Source organism: Haliotis asinina, chromosome 5 (genome assembly GCF_037392515.1).
Source record: "Haliotis asinina isolate JCU_RB_2024 chromosome 5, JCU_Hal_asi_v2, whole genome shotgun sequence".
Classification (NCBI taxonomy): Eukaryota; Metazoa; Mollusca; class Gastropoda; order Lepetellida; family Haliotidae; genus Haliotis; species Haliotis asinina.
In genome coordinates, this window is record NC_090284.1 from 32,569,135 (window position 1) to 32,593,806 (window position 24,672).

The window sequence follows — 24,672 nt, forward strand, 5'->3', positions numbered from 1 at the left end:
CAATCCATTTTCATCACTCTCATCTTCAGATATTTCCTTCAAAGTTGAAGCAGAATTTGACTTTGCACCACTTCCATGATCGGAATGAACCTTTCTCGCAACATCTTCAACAATTTCAACTTCAACATCATTGTCATCATCCTCTATATCAATATCATGAGGGTTGATCCAGTCGTTGTTGAAATCTATGTCTCTGTAATAAATGTTGTTTTGTTTCAGATAAGACAAAGCTGCTCTAATGTTTTCTTTTTTCACATATTGATATTGGTAATGACCTTTGTACACCAATTTCCGCTTCAACTTTACTCGGATCATCTGATCAGATGTTTGAACTCGAGGCAGAACAGTTGTTGTCTGCTTGATGTTTGATGGTGCAGCCACGGCTGCATACAACTCTCTGTACATTTATGAAGAAATGTTTCAGTAATACACTGACTAGCCAGTTGTTGAGCTTTCCCATAATTTGTTTTCAAACAAAGGACAACTTGATTTTCAAAAAGTCTGCGATGGCACACTGAACAAACATACTCTGGGCCTTCAGCAATAACTTTCCTGAAACCTCTCATAACATTCCGCAGTTTACTGTTGAAAGCAGTTTTCCTATTTCTTGACATCATGTTTCCTTTTCCCACCTGTTGTCTGAACGCTGCATTAGTCTTGTATTTGACAGTTTGTGCCCTTTTCACAGCTTCTCTAAACTGTTCCTTCCCTTGGTATTTTGCAATACTTGCAGATTTCACAGACTCTCTAAACTGTTTATTTCCCTGGTATTTTGCAATACTTGCATATTTCACAGATTCTCCAAACTGTTCCTTCTCTTTGTATTTTGCAATACTTGCAGATTTCACAGATTCTCTAAACTGTTTATTTCCCTGGTATTTTACAATGCTTGCAGATTTCACAGATTCTCTAAACTGTTTATTTCCCTGGTATATTGCAATACTTGCAGATTTCACAGCTTCTCTAAACTGTTTATTTCCCTGGTATTTCTCAGTACTTGATGATTTTTTAGCTTCTCTAAACTTTTCATTTCCCTGGTATTTTGCAGCACTTGCAGATTTTGCAGCTTCTCTGAACTGCTTATTTCATCGATATTTCGCAGTGCTTACACTTTTCACAGATTCCCGAAAATTCTCATCATGTCTGTACTTTTGGACACTGAAATCTTTTACACGTTCTCTAAATTTCTGATTGTGAGCATATTTTTCCACACTTTTCCTTCTCAATTTAGAGCGATATTCCTCATTTGATTTGTATTTTGCTTTGGCTATTTCACTTTTCCGTTTCTTGGACATTCTGGGTGCATTTTGCGACAGGCTTTTGGCTTCCATTCTCTTTTCAATAGCGCTTCTGAATTTTTTTGACGTACTGTTTCCGTTGTGTTTGCTTCACACCCATCACGTTTTCACCAAGAACGCTTTCTCTCCCTGATGTTTCACAGTGTTCACTGTCTGAATAAATCATGTCAGTACATTCAGGTTTATTGGCATCTTGAATGTTTGACAGATTTTCAATCATAGTTGTTATTTCACTTTCCATCTCATCGTCGCGATGAAGAGATACAGGCGTTACTTCAAACATGGTATTTGTGTTGGCATTCATGGACAGTGCCAAACACATACAATGGTCATATACGTCATGGACAGATCAGTACAAAATGAGGACACTTGTGCCATCAGATGCCAATGTACCCTCCTCATTCCTAGAATGTGAATCAAAAACAAAGTATGATCCTCCGCGTTGTACAATGGCAAAAACTGCATCACAAAAATTAACAAAACATGAGTTATGATCTAACAACCCCCTTTGTAATGCAACTTCGAGATCAACAAAACCTCCAAAATCCCCCATGTCTTCTGCAGGAAACAACAAACTGGAGTCTGGTTCATGCCTCATCAGCCTGAAGGTGCTATCAGAAGCCGAGATATATTCTGGCAGTTCAGTGATTAAGAGATGTGTTGCCGATATAGTGAAGATCTTTGGATGTGCCCATACAACTCATCTCCATCGACGAGGACTTTGTCTACATCATCTACTGTCCAGTTACATAGTGGTTTATTCTGAGCATTGTACAAAAACATGAGTGCACAGCAAGTGCACTGACTGCCAGAGTTCGGCATAAAGCGCTCATCCCCTTGATGAAAACTACCTTTCAGTCTTATCTGATGGAAAAGTGGATTTTCTATATCACTATTGCTATCAGTGATGTCCATGACAGTAACATTACAGTCACAATGTACAGATCTGTTCATGTCGCTGGGATCATCCATCACTACCTCATCTGAAATAGGATGTATATGACCTTTCACAGCCTTAGCCTGAGACTTCCGCCAGTGTTTCGTCCGTGGCATTGTTGGTGGTTATTAACTGATAACTTCACTGATCAAAACAATGGAAATTAAACCACTAAATGTGTCAAATCATTTGACTTGAAATTGAATCATGAAGTGAACGCTTTGACTTTGATTTGACTACGAACAACTCACAAAATTGTGGTATTCAGTAAGTTAGTCTATCATGTTTTATCATCAAACTATTATTTCATCACAAAATAATCGACAAATAATCATTGTCAACTGCTAATGATACAGTTGTAGCATGTCACAAAATCCTTCAAACTCAATTTGAAGTAAATCCAATCTCCACAGTGAACAAATTTCACTAAACGCAGTGGTGGTTCATAAAATGTACTTCTTGCTAAACCACACCTCAGTAATATTTGACAAATCACTTCGACTAATTTTTTCAATATCACTATGTGAAATATTTCGGAAACTTTAAATGTGATATGTCATGATCAATAATCAAACTGGTCTCAAGAATTAAACAAAATAAGTCTTTGCTAACACTGTTAAATAATTGAAACTAATACACTATTAAATATGAGTGCGATCTATAAAGATGCAGTCACAATTCCTTCACCGGCACAATGTGAAAATATCCAGGCCAAGAAATAAAGCCTGCCTCGACAAACTCAAAAAAGAGTTCACCTGATTCTTTCTTTGCAAACACTTCACAAATTCAAATCAATACACCAGTTACAGTGAAAGCGACACAGTTGCACTCCCGATTTCGCTATTTTTTCACTATCGAATCTGTGAATTTATTTCAGCAACCTTGAGAATCGAACATAGAGTCTCAAAGCAAACAAATTGAATTTGCCTCAACAAATTAAGAAATAATTTACCAACCCCAGCTAGCTAGTTACGAATCACGTCCCCATCAGACATTCCCCTCAAGATACAATAACCAACCTGATAGTTAATCTCTCGTTCAACAGCACGATGTGAGAAATACTAAGTGACTAATATTAAATTGTTCACAAAACATTGATTAATGGAACATGATTTCAATGAGTTACTAATAACACTTCAAACAAATACTACTGGAAACAAGCAAACCACCCACAAGCTGAACGTAAATAACTTTACCCGTTCCACACCTTCGGGATTTGGACAAAAACTATGTTAGTGGGTACACTAGTTCTGTTCACTATACATATTCCTCGTTTGAATCAGAAATTTAAAAAAAATCTCAACCCAACAGTCACAAGTAGTCACTAAATTGTAATTCAATAACTACACCAACCCGATAGTAAATGTGTATCTAACCGACTAATGTTCTTAAAGAAACACAGAGACAATTAGAACAAATAGTACTTTCTACGACTAATAAATCATAAGTGAAAATGAAACTAAGCGAGAACACAACATGAACGTAACCACAGCCAGTTGCGGACTCCCCACTGCACACCGCACAGGCTGAATACGCTAAGAGATGGTTGAAGCGACTAGATTTTATCAATGATCAACTCCAGTGTGAAGAACTTTCACGGATGCCGACGAAGCTATGAAAGAATACTACGTGCTAACGGGTAAACAAGTGGAACCATAACATGAACCAACAATGTCTCAGTATTACACTCCTTCAGAGGGACAGAAAGAATGAGAGTTGGTCTTCGTGGCACTCGGTTTAGCGACGACAGTGTTAATTGTTAAACAATTAGACTCATTACATGAATTTTTATATCACAAAATGAGAACAATGCCACATATTTGTCAGTGGGTACTTATGGGGAAAAGTGAAATTTGTGGTAAAATAAGCCACCGCGAGGGTTATTGTTCTTATTACCATAACGATAATAGCAACGATACATGCTCGGTGTGGGGTATTGGGGTGAATGGTCATTATCATTTATGTAAAGCCCATGGTGCGGATAAAAAACGATTTCAGCTTATTTACAAGAAGAAAAAAGACTACATCATGAAGTTAAACGCCTGTTAAAGATCAAGGTATGATTTGTAATTCCTCGCATACGAATCCTCTACGCGGCCCATTTACCAGGAAGTACAGGTTAGGCTCCCCAGCTTTTATATCCACTTGATTAATATTGTACGTTTTCATAGATCAGATAGGATCTGTAGCACGTATACGTGTGTCTCCGTCATATTCACCTGGTTGATATAAATATCTAACAAGTGCGCGATCTGGAATTTTTTTTTTTTCTTTTTTGATGGGGTGCTGCTGCCTCTGATACAACGGATTTCCTACGAATTGCGTCGACTGGTCTCTTATCTAGTAGTCTCGTTGCTTCATGATTCATATAGTCAACCACCGGTGGAAGTCGCACTACCCATTCTCTGTTTGGTGGGGTCTTGTGGACAGCTGGGGGTGTGGGGGATCCCCCCACTTCTAAGTCACGTGAATATTGGTGTGCAAACAAACGTTCGGCTAAGGAGTGATTGAATCTCTCCACTATGGCTTGGTTTCGATGTTCTGCCACACCCATCCTTATCTCAACATTGCATTAGGCTAGCAGTTGAATTCTCTACCCGGGTCGACCTGCAACTCGGAAGGTCATGTCAGCAGAGTGCGTTTGTATATGCGCTCGAATCGGTGGCCTACTTGTGTCGCATCCTTCGCGGTCAAGGGTTTGGCTTCCTTGTAGCGACTGGCTACATCAACGACTGTCAGGGCGTACTTGTAGATTTTACCTCTGACGGTGTCATGTGGAAGAAATAACAGGTCGGCTTGGTGAACTTGATTAGGGATATGAATACCGAATTTTCTCCTGGGTATATATCTTGGTGCAGATAAGTGCACTTGCCATATAACTTGTTTTGGTAAACAGGCTTTGGCTTTTTCTTCTGAAATGCGTGCGGCTTTAGCTAATTTTTGAATAGCGTCCACCCCTTTCCAATATCTGAGAGGGCTGTAGTAAACTTTCTCCATTATGTATATATAATTTAAATATCTTTAGTGGGAAGTCCTGTGGACAGCTATTACCATCTACTGGGGTGTGGGGGGAACACCCACAGTGGCTGTAAGCGTATTTATTGACACCATCCATGGCTATCCATCGTTTTGTATCCATGGGTGATAGAGACGTCTTATTAAAAAAAACCCCGTAAATCTTATGCCCGTCACTACGAAGTGTATTCATCTGGTGTTTGAACGTTTTGTTGAGGGCATGCTTGATATGTCGTTTCACCACATTCTTTTTCACACCCTTAGCCTTTCTTATTTCAGCGTCGTCTCCTCTTTTGATAGAATCTTAGGTCTCAACCCAATGTATTCTGCGACTGGTGTGCCAGCACATTATCTTTCATCTTACATAATGCTTCCTTGTTGACTTGACTTTGCATAGGGTGGTCTCTCAGATAATCACTGGTACCGTACATGTGTATATTGTTTTTCATATCCTCGTACACGTCCTCGGTTTGAATCTCCATCAGTAGGGAGTCAGTATCCGTGTACAACACACCACACCTGTTGCCATATTGTTTCTTCTGCTTGTTATACTAGAAGTCATACATCAGGTGTTTAGAAAGGTCTAGAATGCTCATACCACCATAGACTGGTTGATTAAGTTTAATGTGACTCTTTTTCATATGTATTGCCGTCTTGTCATCATCAAATATAGTACTCCTAATGTATGCCAGGTTCGCCATCAGTTTCCTGGTTTTGTCTTCCTCACTCAACCTGACTAGCTTCACGTTGACGAGTTTTTGTAAATTCTCCATCGTTTTAACGAATACAGAGTTGTTTATGAGTTTGTACAGGTGTTTCTCGAAGTCGTTGGTGGCCAGCTTTCGCCTGTCTGTGTTCATTCTAATATTGGGTTCCATCCAGGGGTTTTGATCAAACTTCAGTATGCTATGTACCTTAGTCAGCTTCATACCCAGCGATAGATTTAGCTGTAAATTACGATAGTGAACGATATATTTTGTTTTATTCATCAAATTCGGTACCAGTTTTTCAATGGGGGATACCCCCATACCCCCAAGAAGGTTATGTTGGTACTCAGACATCCAGTCTTGGTTAACCCTCAACCGGGTAGGTGCTAGGGGGTATCTGTTATGAGACTGATGCAATTCCACTTTTCAAGTCCACTTTGAGTATATAATCCTTGTTTGAATCTGAAGCTATACTCATCACATCCCTCATAACCCCCGGCAGGACCCATTCAAATCACCCTGTTGGTAGATATTGACTCATAGCCCAGCCGTACAGGTTGTTAGCATCCAGGTACAGTAGGTGGTTCGAAGGCTTATTAAGGTTATATCCTTCCACATACTTGTTGTTAGCTTTGGCGTAATGTTCTGATACCATAGAAATACCCCTGCGTAACCCTTTCTTGATAAACAGATGCATATCATAATCTGTGAATACTTCTAACTCCACACTGGTTTTCTTCAGTAGGGCATCCCATGAGAGCCCAGTACTTAAATAATACCACGCTGAGTCTAGTCGTATTGTTTCGAACATGTTTTTCTGAATATCTCAAAAACATCAGCCAGCAACAGCCAGCTTTCCAATATAAATTGTGGTAATCACCTAGATTCTTACAGCCTATTTTTTCCCATACGGTTTTTGTGTGTTAGTAATCATCTTGTGAAACAGACGCGTCAGTCAGTATGCTATAGAAGCAGTCAGTGGGAGGTAACTATTTCTCATTAAACCTAGACCAGTCATCCATATATTCGTATGGGTAAATACCCTTATGTAGCAGCCAAAGCTCTAGTTTTCTCTTCTGTGTATCAATTAGTTATCGATTTGTAAATTAGTTATTAGGCCTCTATAAATAATGGGAGGGTTAGTTTGGCCATCACAACGAACGACCACATACCCAAACCCACACGCCTCATGTTCTTGAGCTTTCTGCATGAAACTATTGTCAGGGGATGGATCTACAGTACCGATTGGTTTAATAATAGTTTCAAAGTTGGCGGATATAATGTATGGTACTGCCATTTGATTTTTCTGGTTGATAAATTTCAAGATTTTGTTGTTTTCGGTCGGCATATCTGTTTGTACAGCTATCTCCCCTACACCTCGGCAATCATCCCTGTGTGAAACGAGCAGATCAGCCTTAGAAAACCCATGAAGGCACCTTTCACAGAAGTGTTTCTTCCCTTTATATTTCAATTGATTGTACAACAGTCGGCTGAAATACTTAATCCACGCATAGTAATATTTTTCATCTTGTCGTATAATAAATATATTGATTGTTTTACGCCCTTCCTTATGCACTATAACATTTTCACCTTTCTGTCCAAATATGTTTATAGGTAAGTCTGGATTCTGTTTTTCTACTTTTGACCACTGAGAGATAGGGGTGGGCTCATCTATACCTTCCCAATTTATCCTATCATCTTCCGGAAAACTGAATTTTTTTCAGCTATAAATTTAGCAGATCTTATCGCTACCCTCCCACAATCATCACCACGGTTTTTAATGCTAACCATAGCTTGTTTGTTCTTAAAATACTCAGGCAGGGGTAAGTACAATCTCAATGTTAGTGTAACGTTCTAATGATTCACAATTTTTTTCGAATCACCTGTCAACATAAGAGTTGATAGTATCTGGTTGTGTTGTAATTTCTTGATTACCTCTGAAGTAAACAACGGTCTGGTTTCATTCCCTTGTTGTTTCTCTAGTGTCATCTTTAATTTGAAATTTAATACCTCTTAAATCATTCAGTTCTTCATTCACTTTATCAAATACCTATCGTTTTATATCTTGAAACTCTATGTTTCTTTGAACTTCCATCTTCCACCCTCTCAAATATTTCGCTATAGCACACTCAGCAGACGTGAATTGTAATTCTATAGGAGCTTATTCATTGAGTAATTCAATGAGCTCAGGCTTCCTCATATGTGAATAACCAAACATTCCCCAGTCACATGCTTGCCTTTTTAAATCTTTTGTAGCAGGAGGTTTTTGATATCTTATCCCTAATAAAGTTAGTAACTCTGACTTCTTCAAACCACGTTCACGTGCACATTTCTTCAACTCACATACTGTAGCCATGATACAGGGTTCATACTTTATCTGGATCATTTCTCTAATTACTTGTCACTTTATTGACTCAGCCGGCACGCACTGTGTTACTCCACCCGGTATAGATCAATTCACATTTAAATATTTGTTTAGTCTAGGAAACAGGCCGGCCCATAGCGGAGGCAACCCCCACAGAGGGCTTGTGTGAATGCAGACAGGTTGTGTCTGTTTTTTAAGGGTTTGTGCAGAAGGGGGTCTAGATTTATGTTATTGATAAGTATCAGGCTTACATTGAATATGAGCTCATGGCCTTATTACTTATACTACTTGTTACATATATAGTAAGTTTGTAAGTTTGTGTATCGTGAACATAAATAATCGTAAGGATGCCTAAAATGTACACATAGGACTAACAAGCACTTTGACGAGTTTATTTTTCTTTGAAGCACTCAAAGCGCTACAATCCGATTATTTTTACCCCAGAAAACACAATCCGACCATTGAGTAGAGATAGCATTTATTTGCATATACATTTTGCGCACACTACTTGTACATCAAACATAATGGCTTGCTGAACATTTCAATATAATCTGCACATTGTTACGAATAAATATCATAATTCAAGTACATGTAATATAGAATTCAAAAAAGTTACACGATACTGATTTATTGTGATGTATACACATGTAGTTGAATCTCCCCAAATATTTATGAAGATGGGCATACTTATATTTGTTTTGAAAGCAAATGAGGTTCAGAAGATTGACAATGGGCATGACTCCACAAAAAAGGATGATGTAACAGTGCATAAGTTTGTTTTACACTTGTCACAGGACTAAACTTTACCAGGACATGCATTCAGCCAGAGGCTGTTATTTTGAGGTTGAAAGAGGTGTTCATATATCTCATTTAATGTTGTCTGATTGAATGATTATATGCATCAATTCCGTAACTGATATATTATCCTCCATTTATTGACGATGGTTGTGATACACATGATCATTTTACTGGATAATTACAGAGATCAAATAGAAATGTTTCTTACACAATGCTTAAGTACATTGCATTGAAAAATCACATTTCAAATCAGCATGAAACAGCTTGAACAAAATACCCCAGTTACCTTTGTATGGGTGTGTACTCTGTATGTATATAATGAGTCGATGCAAGAGTTATCATTTCATATTCGATTGTGTATTATTATCAACTTTAGAATTCTGAAATATCAATAGTCACAATTGAGTTAGGTCTAAATTAGTAAGTTGGTTTTTTCAAATCGATATGAACATGGGTGTAATACAGTATTGCTGTTTATATCTACAATTCATTATATAAACCATTACAACAAATGAATGATTTAATTGAGAACCTTGTCACCGTTAATTCAATCAATGTGAAAAATAGTATTATAGTATTCACTCCCAATGACGAGTAACAAACACTTACCTCCTGTAACATCTCATAATCCCCTTTCTTGCAGACGTGTTCATTTCCCTGAATAAGCCTATGACATTGCTAGCAATTGTTAATCAAAACACTTCAATATTTGTTCTGATTAGCACAGAAAGTAACCTCTCTCGTAAGAAAAGCTAGTCTTTGATCAGTACTTCTAAACTGATTGAAATAATAGGTACAGTACGAATGTAAAATGTAAAATGCACATGTGAGTCTCTCGCTGAATGAGAGGTGCTTTCTGCTGATGAACATGTGCTTTTTGTTACCACCCATACACGGCTGAGTAGCTAATTAATTTGCCTCTTTCAGCCTTAATGAGTTAACATCTAACAGATTTAGTTGAAGAAAAACAAGTTTGTCATTGAAATCCAGCCTCTTTGGTATTTTAGGGAATGTCAAACCCTCATTCCTCAGTCGAAGGATCTTTTGTCGAATGGTCTTTGGTAGCCTCCTTGCTTTACTTTCATTTTTCTTCATTGCAACCAACAACACGATTGGTATGATAGTAACAAAGTGACGATATTCACCCTTACATAATGACAGATTCATGTGTTCAGTACACGCCTCCAATATGTAACTGATTAGTTTCCCCTTTGAAGAGCTGCATGGGTACATATGTATGTGTATTGTACCGGCTTTGGCTTATTGTCTGATCTAGCTGTAAATCTGCCAGCTTAAACTCTACATAGAGCTGTGAATAGACACAGCATAAATTGAATCATCGGAAGATACAATAAAGTACAAAAAAGTGATGTCGGTAATTATTAGACCAAACTGCTTTACACATAATGCACAAACGAAATACAGATAATGCAGAAACTATTGTAGCTAGCAATGTTTGAACTAAACTGGGATTATAACAATGTAATTGTTGGTATAAAACTCCTTTGTGAAATTCAATTCAAGTACATCTTCAATATTGACAAATAATTAATTGGATACCTTAAACTCTTGACTGTGATTTCCTATTTCCCTGGAAGGGTGTGTGTGGTGTCAGGGGTGGTTGGGGTTGTCCGAGGAGATTTTGCTAAGTTGCCAAGAAGCCACTTATGGTAATGAAAGGGGAGACGATATTATCGACCTATGGTTAAATTATCATTTTGCAACTGGTAGACACAATGCATAGATCACATGTTACTTAACCAGTACAACAGCCCATCATACGTACAGACATGAGAAAGATATGAATGGATAGATGAAAGAAATGTTGACACATCTCAGACAAAAAAAAAAAAAAATGATGCAAATATGTCACTATAGAAAAACCAAAAGGACAAATATGTAGACACTGTTTTACTGTCTATTCCATTATTTACCATATTGTGTAGGATCGCTTTATACAAAGACATGAACGTTTGATCAAGATATGAAGATAATTGATATGGCAAAATTGATGTCATGATTTTGTCGATATCATACCACAATGTCAATGCGAAGCTGCCTACAACTGCTGACATGGCATCTAGACACTTGACAAGGCGAGGTAGAACCGCTACAATCTCCAGTTTGCCTTCTTCAACCATTTCCGAGAGTGACGCCATGTTGGGACTGAAGTTACGAGACCACACATGACCAGAGAAGCTCCATACTTGACAACAGCTGTGTTGTGCCAGAGATTACAAGCTATCAGGGTCAGTGTGCCTGCGACATGGGGGAGGAAAACTATTTTGCAGCTCTATAAGGAGAACTCTGAGGCATATCCATTTGACAGGGATGACAAGGCTGTTCCCGTAACCCTCCCTTGTAACAGCACTTCAAGGACTGCCAATGGTTCCATTCCATCTGCTCGGCGCACTGGAATTTCCGAGGAGACCTCCGATAACAAGGCAACACCACCCCAGGCTTCAGCCGACATCGTTAGCGTGTTGAGGGAAATGTAAGGATCTGATGTCTTCCCTGATGATACATTTTCTTAACATTCCCTCTCCCAGCAAAAAAGTTCAAGGGGTAGGTTAAACGATGATAACATATCACCCCCTTCTGTACAGTTTGCGCCCTCTGATACCATTCCCTATGTGAATTTTGTTGACGAACATACCAGAGGGAAAATATATCAGGGGAAATACTACAACCTAGCATCACTGCTACTACCTACGCAAGAAGCGGGTGACTATAGATTGTCAGAGGAATCAGGAGTTTGTAGGAACATGAAGACAGATCCTCGACTCAGCAGAAGCTTCAATTTTGCTATCTCCTGTTATGCAGCTCTCTTCTTGTTCTCCAACCATGTGTGGAACATGCTTTTGGCTAAGCTGAATCAAAACATGTTGGCCTCTGACCACACCACCTCATGCAGCATACTCAGCTGCTCATGTGACGACCTGTGTCTGTCATTCTCATCTAGGAGCCTTCCGTAATCTGTGATGTGGGGCAGGTTGGGTGGGCATCTATCACGTGAGATAGAATGTATATAAAGAGACATAATGTATGGTTAAAATTTCCAAACTTTTCCTATTTCACATAAAGCAATATACCACAGTTGGCAGGAGGGCCACAGATTACCCCCTGACAACTTTGCCAACAAGGTGTATGTAGGACACAAGGGGGCCAGGAAAAGCATCAACTCCTGATATGCTAACTCCACATTTCTGATGGGTTGCTTCAGATAACCCCTTGGCTTACACGGCACAAAACTCTAGGGAATGGGTGCTCTCGAGTTAATGTAGTTTCAGCTGCAACTTTTGACAAGCAACAGGACGTGGTTTGGCAAGTAAACCTTGCCACCCCATGATTTTGTCAAGTGACCCGAGTGATCTGGCCTGTCCCTGCTGCATTAACAATCCCTTGTGTCAAACAGTCTGTGTCAAATACTGCTTCGAAGAACTAAAGATGGCGATCAGTTCCGATTTCTGCCAATTGACGAGCCAGCCAAAAACCATGTTGAAAACCATGTAACAAAGGATGGGAGCACAATTGGTCAGGGGCTCGTTGCAATCGTCGACATATGCTTTGAATACAATGCCTTTGCGATGTAGAAAGCTGGCAATCCCTGAAATTCAAACCACTTTGACAGAGCGTCAAGAACGAAGTTTGCCAAATGAAGTGTTGGTCCGCCAGATTGAATGAGATAAGGTAGTAGATTTGACACATTGGGATAGTTAATCTTTCATATATTCATAACATGGCAGGAAAAATGATGCCTGTGGACTGTCAGGACATAACAGCAAAGACCTCTGACCTGAGGGCTTATACTAATGTAAAAAGCAAGTATCTCCTGGCTGACCGGCAACTCTCGGCTGTAATCACTCTTACTGGGAATGGAACCACTGGCAATTGAAGGTTGGGATACTAATCAACATCGCTGCACCAACACAAGTATGTCATGTCACTTCATAATCACTTTGAGCGCCAAAAGTCTCCGGTGAAGAAACAGTCCGCCATGTTGAAATGTTTGAGTAGCATAGGGAACAGGGGTTTGGGGCCACCTCCCATATAAGCCATATAATCGCCAATGATGTGAATCTAGACTACCTTTCCTACAAACTCCGGAAAAACAGCCTCTCCATCTACTTTCACATAAGGTGTCTTTGTTCACACAAGGTGACTTTGGGGTCTAAAAAATCCTTTCAACTTTGATGACTTATATAGTGGTGGCCCCAAACTCCCTATTCCCTGTACTACTCTCTATAAATGGGGTGTTGGCGGCAACCCCAACAGAAGGATTAAAAAAAGAGTAAAAGCGTCTGTTAATAGCTACAGTCCTCCAAGGGAGAATTAGAAAGCTTTTGTTGTGCATGTCTCCTGAGGAGGAGTGCGTTGGTGCCTTCTCTCACCGTGAGAGTGCCCCATTCAGAAAGGCCCTTTCCAGAGACCCAACTGATATAATCGAGATACCTTGCCTCGATACTATGCAAGGAAGTCAAACTGGCGGGATACAAACTCACAATGCACAGCTGTACAATACTGGATAAGCCCACACTTCAACCGATTGAACTACTCAGGACTGAGAGCAATAATCTTGGTTTAACGGGTCTATCCTGTTGTGAACACTGTGATCACATGATAGCTCTATGGCAACAGCGGTATATTACTTCCTTGATGTACATTTAGACAATTGTTTCACATGTAGTATAAACACTGCAACATGATTACAGTGTATGAGTTGAAAAAGCAAGCGTGTGAATGTGGAATGCGAGGGTATTCTTGTATGAGAAAACATGAGTTACTAGATTTATTAGGCTTAAAGTATCAAAAAACACCTACTGTGAAAGAGTTAATAAATCAAGCTCGTCAACGTGGAATGCGAGGGTATTCCCGTATGAGGAAGTCTGAGCTCATCGAATTAGGGAAGGAACAAAAACCTATAGAGTTACAATTCCCGCCTACTGAGCGTGCTCTAGGAAAATATTTGAGAGGTTGGAAGAAGGAAGTTCAACGAAATATAGACTTTGGAGATATAAAACATTTGGTATTTCATAAAGTGAATGAAGAAATGAAAGAGTTAAGAGGTATTAAATTTCAACTAACATTAAATGACACTAGAGAAACAACAGGGGAATGGAGCAACTGAATACACCAATTCTTTGAAGGGCATTTTGAAGTGGAATACATAAGAATGAAGATTTTATGGATATCAACTTCTTTATTATGGGAACACAACGTTTCGGAGTTAATGCTTACTGATGAAGGAGTAAGCATTAACTCCGAAAAGTTGTGTTCTCTTAATAAAGAAGTTGATATCCATAAAATCTTCATTCTTGCATACACCAATGTTAACTTCAGAGGTAAACAGGAAGTTACAACGAACTCATTAACTCCGCAATTGACAGGTCATTTGCAAAAATTCGTGAAACATTAGAATGGTACACTAATCAGGGATCTTGTTGGGTGGTTGACAAGATTGACATGGTCTACCTGGATATCGCAAATTATGTGCCATTGAAAGGAGGTAGATCTTTGCCCACTCCTAAATATTTAAAAGCTGGACTTGCTCATCTCACACAGAGAGTATTGCCTGGAGGTGGGGGAAACAGCTATAAGGATAGAGAGGCCAAAAGAGCCCTATAATATCCTGAAATTTTACAACTACAAAAATTAGTTGCCAGTACTATACATTATCTACACCAATTTCAAAGCTATCGTGAAACCAATCGATACCGTAGCTCAATACACTGATTCAAGTTTCACACAAAAAGTAAAACAGCATGAGGTGGGTGGATTCGGGTATGTGGTCGTTCGTTGTGATGGTAAAACTAAACCCCAAGTCTTTTATAGAGGGCCAGGCATGGCTGAAAAATTTCTGTAGTGTTTACAAAATGAAGAGGAGGCGATCAAGAAAATTCCAATGTGTATGACGTCAGCGGATCGGGGAACCTACAACAAAAGCACACATCTGCAGTAAACCTCTCAACAGTGATTCAGTGCAAGATCACTGTCACGTGATCGAGGAATATCAAAGGGGCAGCTCACAATGCGTGCAACTTAAAGTTACGGATAAATCCGAAATTGATGCACATCCCCGTCGCATTTCATAATCTCCGCGGCTATGATTCACACTTGATTATGCAGGCCATTTCATTCAAAGGTGGAAGGTCACATAACATATGCAAGGGTATTTATCCGTATGATTACATGGATGACTGATCCAAGTTTAATGAGACACAGTTACCTCCCACTGACTGCTTATATACCAAGCTGTCTGACGTGTCTGTCTTGCAAGATGACTACGAACATGTGAAAAATGTATGGCAAAAACTGGGCTGTAAGAATCTAGGCGATTATGATGATTTATATTTGTAAATGCTGTTGGCTGTTTGTTGCTGTTGGTTGATGTTTTCGAGATCAGAAAAACGTGTTTGAAGCAATATGGGTTGGACCCCGCATGGTATTATTCAAGTCCTGGGCTATTGTGGGATGCCTTACTGAAGAAAACAGGTGTGGAGTTAGAATTATTCACAGATTACAATATGCATCTGTTTGTTGAGAAAGGGTTACACGCTGGTATTTCTATGGTATGGAAACATTATGCTAAAGCGAATAACAAATATGTAGAAGGCTACAATCTGGAAAAGCCTTCGACTCATCTATCTCGACGCTAACAACCTATATGGCTGGGCTATGAGTCAACATCTACCAACAGGGGGATTCGAATGGGTCCAGCCTGTGGGGGATGTGATGAGTATAGCGATGGATTCCCCTGCCAGCTATATCCTAGAAGTGGACTAAGAGTACCCGTTGGAATTGCATCAATTTCATAACAGCTATCCACTCGCTTCTGAACAGATGAAGATTAAAAGTATCAACATAACTTGCTTGGGGGTGTGGGGGTATCCCCCACTGTTGAGATACTGGTACCGAATTTGATGAATAAAACAAAGTATATAGTTCACCATCATAATTTGCAGCTGTATCTATCCATGGGTATGAAGCTGACTAAAGTACATAGAATACTGAAGTTTGACCAGAGCCCCTGGATGGAACCATACATCAGGATGAACACAGACCTGCATCCAAAACAATATGGAAAGATAATAATAATAAATAATAAATGCATACTTATAATGCGCCTGTTCCACACCCTAAGGCATGCTCAAAGCGCAACAAAATATATACAATGGAATATTTACAGCTGAAATAATTAGTAGTATGCTGTGAAAAAGTGAGTTTTAAGTCTGGACTTAAAAATGTCAACTGTGTTAGAGTTTTTAATGGCCCAAGGGAGAGAGTTCCAAAGCACAGCTGCAGAGTAAGAGAATGACTGGTAGCCAAAGGATTTCAGTTTGTAGGGTGGGATGACCAGTAGATCTTGGAGGCACTTGTATGTCAAACAGAGGATCTTGAAGTCAATTCTGGCCTTAACTTAGCCTGCGATTTATCGATAGTGTTGTTGTCTCTAGACAGTTTGGTAAAGGCTAATAACCCAGACTAATCGTTACACAGAAGAGAAAACAAGAGCTTTGCTGCTGGGCAAGGGTATTTATCCGTACGAATACATGGATGACTGGTTTAAGTTTAATGAGACACAGTTAAAATCTCATAACAGCTATCCACTCACTCCTGAACTGATGAAGGTTAATCCCGACTGGATGTCCGAATATCAACATAACTTGCTTGGGGGTGTGGGGGTGTGTTGAGAAACTGGTACCGAATTTGATGAATACAACAAAGTATATAGTTCACTATCGTAATTTGCAGATGTATATAGGATGGAACCATACATCAGGATGAACATGGACCTGTACAAAATCTGTATTCGGCAAAAATGATGGAGAATTTATGAAAACGTGTTAACGTGAAGTTAGTCCGGTCGAGTGAGGAAGAAAAGCTTAGGAAACTGATAGTGAGTCCAGCGAGTCCGTCATCATTTTCGATGATGACTTGGCAGCTATACATATGAAGAAGAGTCACTTTAAACTTAATTGGCCAGTCTATGTCGGTATGAGCATTCTACACCTATCCAAACAATACGGTGACAGGTGTGAAGTGTTGTACATGGATACGGATTCCCTGTTGATGGATATTCAAACCGAGGATGTGTACGAGGATATGAAAAGCAATATACATCTATGTGATATCAGCAATTACCCGAGAGACCACTCAATGCATAGCCAAGTCAACAAAAAGGTGCTAGGTAAGATGAAGGATGAATGTGCCAGCACACCAATCACCGAATACATTGGATTGAGACCTAAGATGTATTCTATCAAGAAAGCCGATGATGCTGAAATAAGAAAGGCCAAGGGTGTGAAAAAGAATGTGGTGAAACGACATATCAAGCATGCCTTGTACAAACAGGCCCTATTCGAGAAGAAAACGTTCAAACACCAAATGAACATACTCCATAGTGACAGGGATAAGATATACGAGTTGACTTTGAATACGACGTCTCTATCAACCATGAATACAAAACGATGGATAGCAGCAGATGGTGTTAATACCTACGTTTACAGCCACTGTGGGATCCTGCAGACAGCTGACTGCAACTAAATATTTAAGTAACAGAAATATACTAGGTGGCAAAAGAAACTGTGATTGACATTTTTCTTCATCCTTTACATACATCATCAGAGTTTGAATCCAAAGTTCACAGACATGAATGAACACTTATCCTGAACACATCCCAAAGCATTTTGCACACTTTGTTTGTGTGTATAGTGCGTGAATGAAAATCTCTGAAAAAAAGCATGCACAAGCTCTCAGTAAAATTGATGACTTTTGATCTCTAATCATTTTCACTTCTGTAGTTGTCAATTGACTCCATAATCAGAAAAACAAGTCATCTTTGCCTTTTGATTGCATAACAACATGCCACGGTTGAGTGAAAATGACAGATGGAGAGCGATTGGTCTGACTAAAGCTGGTACATCTCAACGTGACGTTGCACAACGTTTTGACGTTCACAGAAACACAATCTGGAGTTTATGGCAATGTTACCAACAAAATGCCAACGTTCGAGACCACCACAGATCTGGACATCCTCCAGTGAGCACGCCCGGAAACGACAGATGGAGCGTCAACACCCATCTCCGTGCAAGGTTTCAACCTGCAACACTTACGGCTCTGACAGTTCCTGGAACAAATGGAGTCTCGGGCCGGACCATTAGGAGACGTCTAGCACGTCATGGGATGCGAGCACTACGTCCGGCAAGAAGGCCAATTTTAACACCTCAGCACCAATGTTTACGTCTTCAGTGGTGCCAACAGCACCCGTTATGGAGAGCACATGACTGGGGAACTGTCCTTTTCACAGATGAGTCTCGTTTCCTTCTGCATCGCTGTGATGGGAGACGCCGCGTGTACCGACGTCAAGGTGAATGCTACATCACGCCATGTGTTACGGACGTTTTGGAGGCGGTGGCGTGATGGTATGGGATAACCAGCACAGGGTGGACACCACTACACATTGTCGATGGAAACTTGAATGGAGCAAGGTATAGAGACGAAATCGTGAACGTTCATGTGCTTCCGTTTTGCATCAACATGGTCCAGGTTTGCATTTTCAACAGGATAATGCCAGACCCCACATTGTTCGTGATTTCCTTGTCCAGAACAATGTGGATGTGTTGCTGTTGCCAGCCAGATCCCCTGATCTTTCGCCCATAGAGCATGTATGGGATTAAATGGAACGGCAATTACGACGTCAACAGCCAACGCCCACAATGTTTCGGGAACTCCGTCAAGCACTTCCATGGATATGGAATGACATCCCCCAGGACTTCCTCAGACGTTTGGTGGGCTCTATGAGGCGCAGATGTCAAGCATGCATTGCAACACGTGGTGGACATACACATTACTGAATTTGTGATTTCGGTTTATGACCCTTGTCATATTCAGTACCCGTTTTCACTCCTTAAAGGTTCACATTGTATCGGCCCAGGCATGTCGAAGGGATGTCAAGTCACCCAGCTGATCATGTAATCCAACTATTTAGACTCAACCAAAACATTTTGTCTATCTTTGATATGTGTTTGTCGTTGATCACAGTAACTTTTGCCTCTTAGTATATAATGGAGAAAGTTTACTACAGCCCGCGGGGATATTGGAAAGGGGCAGACACTATGAAAAAATTAGATAAAGCGTTTCAGAAGAAACAGCCAAAGGCTGGTTACAAAAACAAGCTATTTGGCAAGTATACTTACCTGTACCAAGATATATACACAGGAGAAAATTCGGTATTCATATCCCTAATCAAGTTCACCAAGCCGACCTGTTATTTCTTCCACATGACACTGTCAGAGGTAAGACCTTCAAGTATGCCTTGACAGTCGTTGATGTAGTCAGTCGCTAAAAGGAAGCCAAACCCTTGTCCGCGAAGGATGCGACACAAGTAGCATGTGGTTTCGAGCGCATATACAAACACAGTCCGCTGACATGGCCAAGTTGACCCGGGTAGAGAATTCATGGGTGCCATGCCACAACTGCTAGCCAAACACAATGTTGAGATAAGGAGGGGTGTGGCAGGAGAACATCGAAGCCAAGCTATAGTGAAGAGATTCAATCGCTCCTTAGATGAACGTTTGTTTGCACACCAATTTCATAGGACTTGCAGCTGGGGGGCATGGGGGTATCCCCAATACTGAATGGGTAGTGCAACTTCCTCGTGTGGTTGACTTTATGAATAATGAAACAACTAGACAACTTGTGGGTGACCACACTGGGGGTGTGGGAGTGTCCCCCATTAACGCAATTCATATTAAATCCATTGTAACAGAGGAAGCAGCACCCCCTCGTAAAACAGAAAAAAAAATTCCAGATTGCGTGATTGTTAGATATTTATATCAACCAGTTGAATACGAGGGAGACACCTGTAAACATGCTACAGATCCTGTCTGGTCTCTGGAAATGTATTGTATCAATCGAGTGGATATCAAAGCCGGGGAGCCTAACCTGTACTTTCTGGTAAATGGGCCGCGTAGATGATTCGTATGCGAGGAATTACAAATCATACCTTGATTTTTAACAGGTGTTTAACTCCCCTGATGTAGTCTTTTTTCTTCTCGTAAATAAGCTGATATCGTTTTTGGGCTTTACATAAACGATAATGACCTTTCACCCCTATACCACACATCGAGCACGTGTAGTTGATATTATCTTTACGGTGATCCCTCCCCCATTAGAGGAATGCAGATCTTACTTGCCCAAACAAATGTTAACATAAACTGCCATTCTGCAGAACCAGAAAGTCTGAACAAGTCCTACCAAATGACCAAGCATATCACCAATACTCTGCTTTACAAAATCTGGCTCTCATGTCTAAGTCATCATGAACAGAATTGAAACTGAAGCTGAACATTGTGAACCACTGAACCAGGTTCAAATAATATGGATACTTTAACATCCATGAAACTGAAGTCTCAGTCTTGGCTGAATAAGTAAAAACTATCAACTTAACAATGGTTATCCAATCAGATCTCCAACCAGTCAAAAATACCAAAGTCATCAAACTTCTTTGGAAGAGACTTCTGTCTCTCAGACCATCTGAGAGTAATACACCAATCAATATCCACAGTCCTTGATTGTTTAGATATATTGTCATCCACTTGGGCATCTGTTGATTCTGTCAGATTGTTCAGTTGTGACTGATATGGCTTCACATGTGAAATATTGCGCCTAAACTGAGCACCATCCTCGCTTTGCACAGTCACCATATTTCCTGTCTTAGCAACAACTTCAACAGGCCCCGAGGTTATAAAACTTTCCTGAGTACGATCTCGTGCTCAAATCCGGTTTCGTGCTCAACTCAGAACACAGACTCAGTAAATGGAGATTATAAAAAAATCTGAGTACGTGTTCGTGCTCAACTTGAGCATGAAACCCTTATGATCTCAAGTATGCTAAGGACCGTGCTCAACGCTGAGTTCGATGTCAACAATGGCAGCTCACCTGCGTCAGATTCGGCAGGCTCGGAGGAGATCGCGCGTACCGAGAGTATTTTGAGATCATTCGAAGATATGGGAGAGGATGAGGTCTTCGACAGATATCGTTTTAGGCCGAGAACGATCGTTTATTTGCTTGGTCTACTGAATTTACCCAGGCACACAGCACGGAACTGTTCACTGCCACCACTTTTGCAGCTACTCATCTGTCTCCGCTTTTTGGCGACTGGAGCTATGCATCTGTTGGTTGGGGATAGCCTCAACATTTCCAGATCAACTGCCGGCAGATGCATACGGGCAGTATCATTAAAAATAGCACAGCTTTCCAGAAATTTCATCAAGCTTCCAGTTGGAAGGGACACCGTTCGTGCAAAGGAGGCATTCCGCAACATTGCAGGTACGTATATTGGGTTTTCCCCAATATAAAAATACATAGATGATTTCATTGGTGCAGTACGCGTCAGTGCCATTTCTATTGGCCAGTGTATTGGTTCAGGGGTCGAGGACGTGTCACACATCGAAACATTAACGTACGTGTAATTTATGTTAGGGATAAGTTTTACCTTTGCAAGGGGCTTTGGTTGTCAATGAAAACTATTTTATCACCTGAAAATGAAATATGCTATCTGTGTGAGACCATGCCATTGTTTTGTACTTGCAGGTTTTCCAAATGTTGTTGGGTGCATCGACGGGACTTTCGTAAGAATACAGCGGCCTACTGCTAACGAGAGAGACTTCATGAACCGGAGAGGTTACCATTCTCTAAATGTTCAGGTAACTATCGATATGAACAAATACAATCCGTTAATGTTTAGTTCGAAGATTGTGTAGGTGTCGCATGTGTTTTTGTTTTGTCATTGTATTAAGGGTTGTTTGTTGCTGTTGTGCTTTTTTTTAATTCTGTCTTCTCTCTACAGATGTGCTGCGATGCAAATTTTAAGATCACCAGTTGTAATGCCAGCTGGCCCGGGTCAGTACACGATAGCCGCATCTTCCGGACATCAACACTGTGCCGTATGTTTGAAAATGGTATCATACTTTTCTCAAACATTACCTAGCGTGAAACCCATAAATATTCCAGCACCAAGCATAATATTAATATTGCAATTATTTTTTGCTGAAATAAATTTCACAAATCATACACCTACAAATTTGATTAATACACTATGCTGTCATCTTATATAAGTTTTCATTTGTTTGTTTAAGGACAGTACACTGGCTTTCTACTGGGGGACTTAGGTTAGCCATGTCGTTGGTTCCTCCTGACACCTTTGCTGAACCCAACCACTCGAGCAGAGGAGAGATACAACGGCTCTTTGTGCAGGACAAGGGTGCTTATTGAGCAGACATTTGGCAAACAGCGATTTCAGTGCCTGCATAATGAGCTTAGAGCCACACCAAGGAATGCTGTGCAATATGTTATAGCATGTGTTGTGTTACACAATCGTGGGATTGAAAGGGGAGATATAATTAATAATGAAGACAATCCTGTACCTCCAACACCAAATGTTAATGATAATTATGTACCATTGAATACAGGTCAAAATGATGGTTCGGACATTTTTCAGTCATTAATCATAAGTACCATTAGTTTATACCAATTACACTCATAGCAGTAATACTCTGCAGAAATTATTGTCACCCTGAAAAACATGGATAAAACTGACATTGTATAACAATATTCCTTTGACAGAGATTTACTGGCTCAGACTAAGATGGTATTTTTTTTAATCACTGAGATTTCTTCAGATACTGAGAGGCAATGTACATAACAATATCACTTGTTGATGATTTCAAATGCACAAAGTATTATACAGATAGACAATCATTCTGCGTAGAATTTCTGATGGTAAGTTTTTCCACTGAACTGTACCTATGAAATATAAGCATTTTAGGATATTCATCCTCAATATCAAATTCTGCTGATGTCATGATACAGAAGTTTTATGAATCAAGATGTATCACAATACCCATGTAAAGGTTTGATATGTATCATGATATCATTTTTCGCTGCATTATTCTATAAATGTTGTTAAAATTTCAATGTTACTATTTCATATTTTATAATTGTCCATGAACATATCGACATGTTTGATTATCAAAGACTGAACAGTTGTAATCATCCATCTTTGTGCATCATAATATAATGATCAGTTGAAACATTAAAAAACATTTTACAACTGCAAAATGTGAATGATACATAAATATATTTAAATCAGTACTTTGAACACTAAATATCAATACAGTTTTCATTGTATCAACAACTGTATCTTATTAGAAAAAGTGCTGATGCATCGGTGTAATTGGCAACCCTGTGAAATTCCTAATTCATTTTACAAAATCTTATTAAATACACAAAATGGACAATATGTCATAACACTGGAAAGGTAGTCTTTAGTGATATGTATGAAAAAGTCAGCAACAATATTGAACAATTGTAGTGATATATACAGGCATAAGTGGGATTCCGACACAATCCCCTATCCCCACACAACCAGTAAGTACATGTGCATAACTCAGACTTGTTAGTTAACATAGGAACAATACAATTAAGAATACTAGATAAATCACAAGAAGACATACCGTCAAATCCGTTTTCATTGTCATACATGGACCCTCATACATGGTCTACTCATACAAAGCTGTGACTTACACAGTTCAGCCAGTGTTTACCATTACTGAAATCTTTGCAGTGACCCACCATTTTGAGAAAAAAATCCCATAGTTTCAGTCTTATGGGTATTGACATTCATACCAGTTACAGAACAAATATTTTCCAAAGCACCTAATGTTTGTTTAATCTGTACTGTAGATTAAGCAAGAGTGGAAACGTTACACATGTATATGAGCAAATACATGTATCATGAAATGATAATTCATACCAAAATCCATGTTTACTTGTAACCAGTACAAGCAATACATTAGTATTCAAATATTAGGAAAATATGGAATATTAGTTTCATCATGTATCAGTAATAGCTTAGACAAGACTCCTGTCAAAAGCAGTAAAACTTATCTCACAGGCATTCTGTTGAAAAAGGTGTAAGTTTATGAACACACGATTTTACAGATGTTCTGAAGTTAAAATCCTAGCCTGAAGTAATCAGAACTCCACTGTAAGACAAAACCTTCACTAAGTCAAGGGTTATGTCTAGACAGGTTAATAAACTGCTTTGATGAGGTAAAGATGCCATCACCTACAATAAAATAACATTATGCAAACACCAGTTAAGGGTCGTTAAAGATCCAGCCCAGAGTAAGTAATCAAGCCTCCAGTAAATGTACCAACAAGATTAATGCCACTTACAATAGGATTAAAAGATGAAGTACTCCTTCTGTCTGGTCATTGAAGTTGTTATGGTAGGACACACCCCAGTTTGTTTATTCTGTATTTCATTGGCTATTGTAGGTTACACCCATTTTTGTATCAGTCAGCAAATCATAATCTTTGTATTGTTTCAATTATAGTTAAATAGTCTCCACCTTCATTTGTCCATCAGTAGGGTTTAGACTCTCAACACAGGTCAGCTCTAGCCCCAGCCCAGAGGGTTGTACGGACTCTCTGTGGCCACCCTTGTTACTCTGTCTCTTGTAAATAAAATTGTAATTAGCTTCTTGT

General features: G+C 39.6%; 2 protein-coding genes and 1 pseudogene across 4 annotated transcripts in view; 2 read left to right on the top strand and 1 right to left on the bottom strand.

The window, feature by feature from the left end:
• Positions 1-24,672, bottom strand: part of LOC137283769 (protein N-terminal asparagine amidohydrolase-like) — a 636,304-nt gene that overhangs the window by 502,515 nt on the left and 109,117 nt on the right. The gene's annotated exons all lie outside the window — the stretch shown is intronic.
• On the top strand, positions 11,307-18,281 carry LOC137283226 (uncharacterized). The gene is made up of 3 exons (XM_067814661.1): positions 11,307-11,614; positions 11,657-11,795; positions 18,204-18,281. The coding sequence occupies exons 1-3, from the start codon at positions 11,307-11,309 to the stop codon at positions 18,279-18,281; spliced, it is 525 nt and encodes a 174-aa protein (XP_067670762.1).
• Positions 20,986-22,666, top strand: LOC137283228 (putative nuclease HARBI1; annotated as a pseudogene).

Bases quoted from the DNA above. Each gene is read 5' to 3' on its own strand.
- LOC137283226 (XM_067814661.1), top strand. From the start codon at position 11,307: ATGACCAGAGAAGCTCCATACTTGACAACAGCTGTGTTGTGCCAGAGA. The intron at 11,615-11,656 runs GTAAGGATCTGA...ATTTTCTTAACA, and splicing joins GTTAGCGTGTTGAGGGAAAT to TTCCCTCTCCCAGCAAAAAA. The intron at 11,796-18,203 runs GGGAAATACTAC...CAACACCCATCT, and splicing joins CCAGAGGGAAAATATATCAG to CCGTGCAAGGTTTCAACCTG.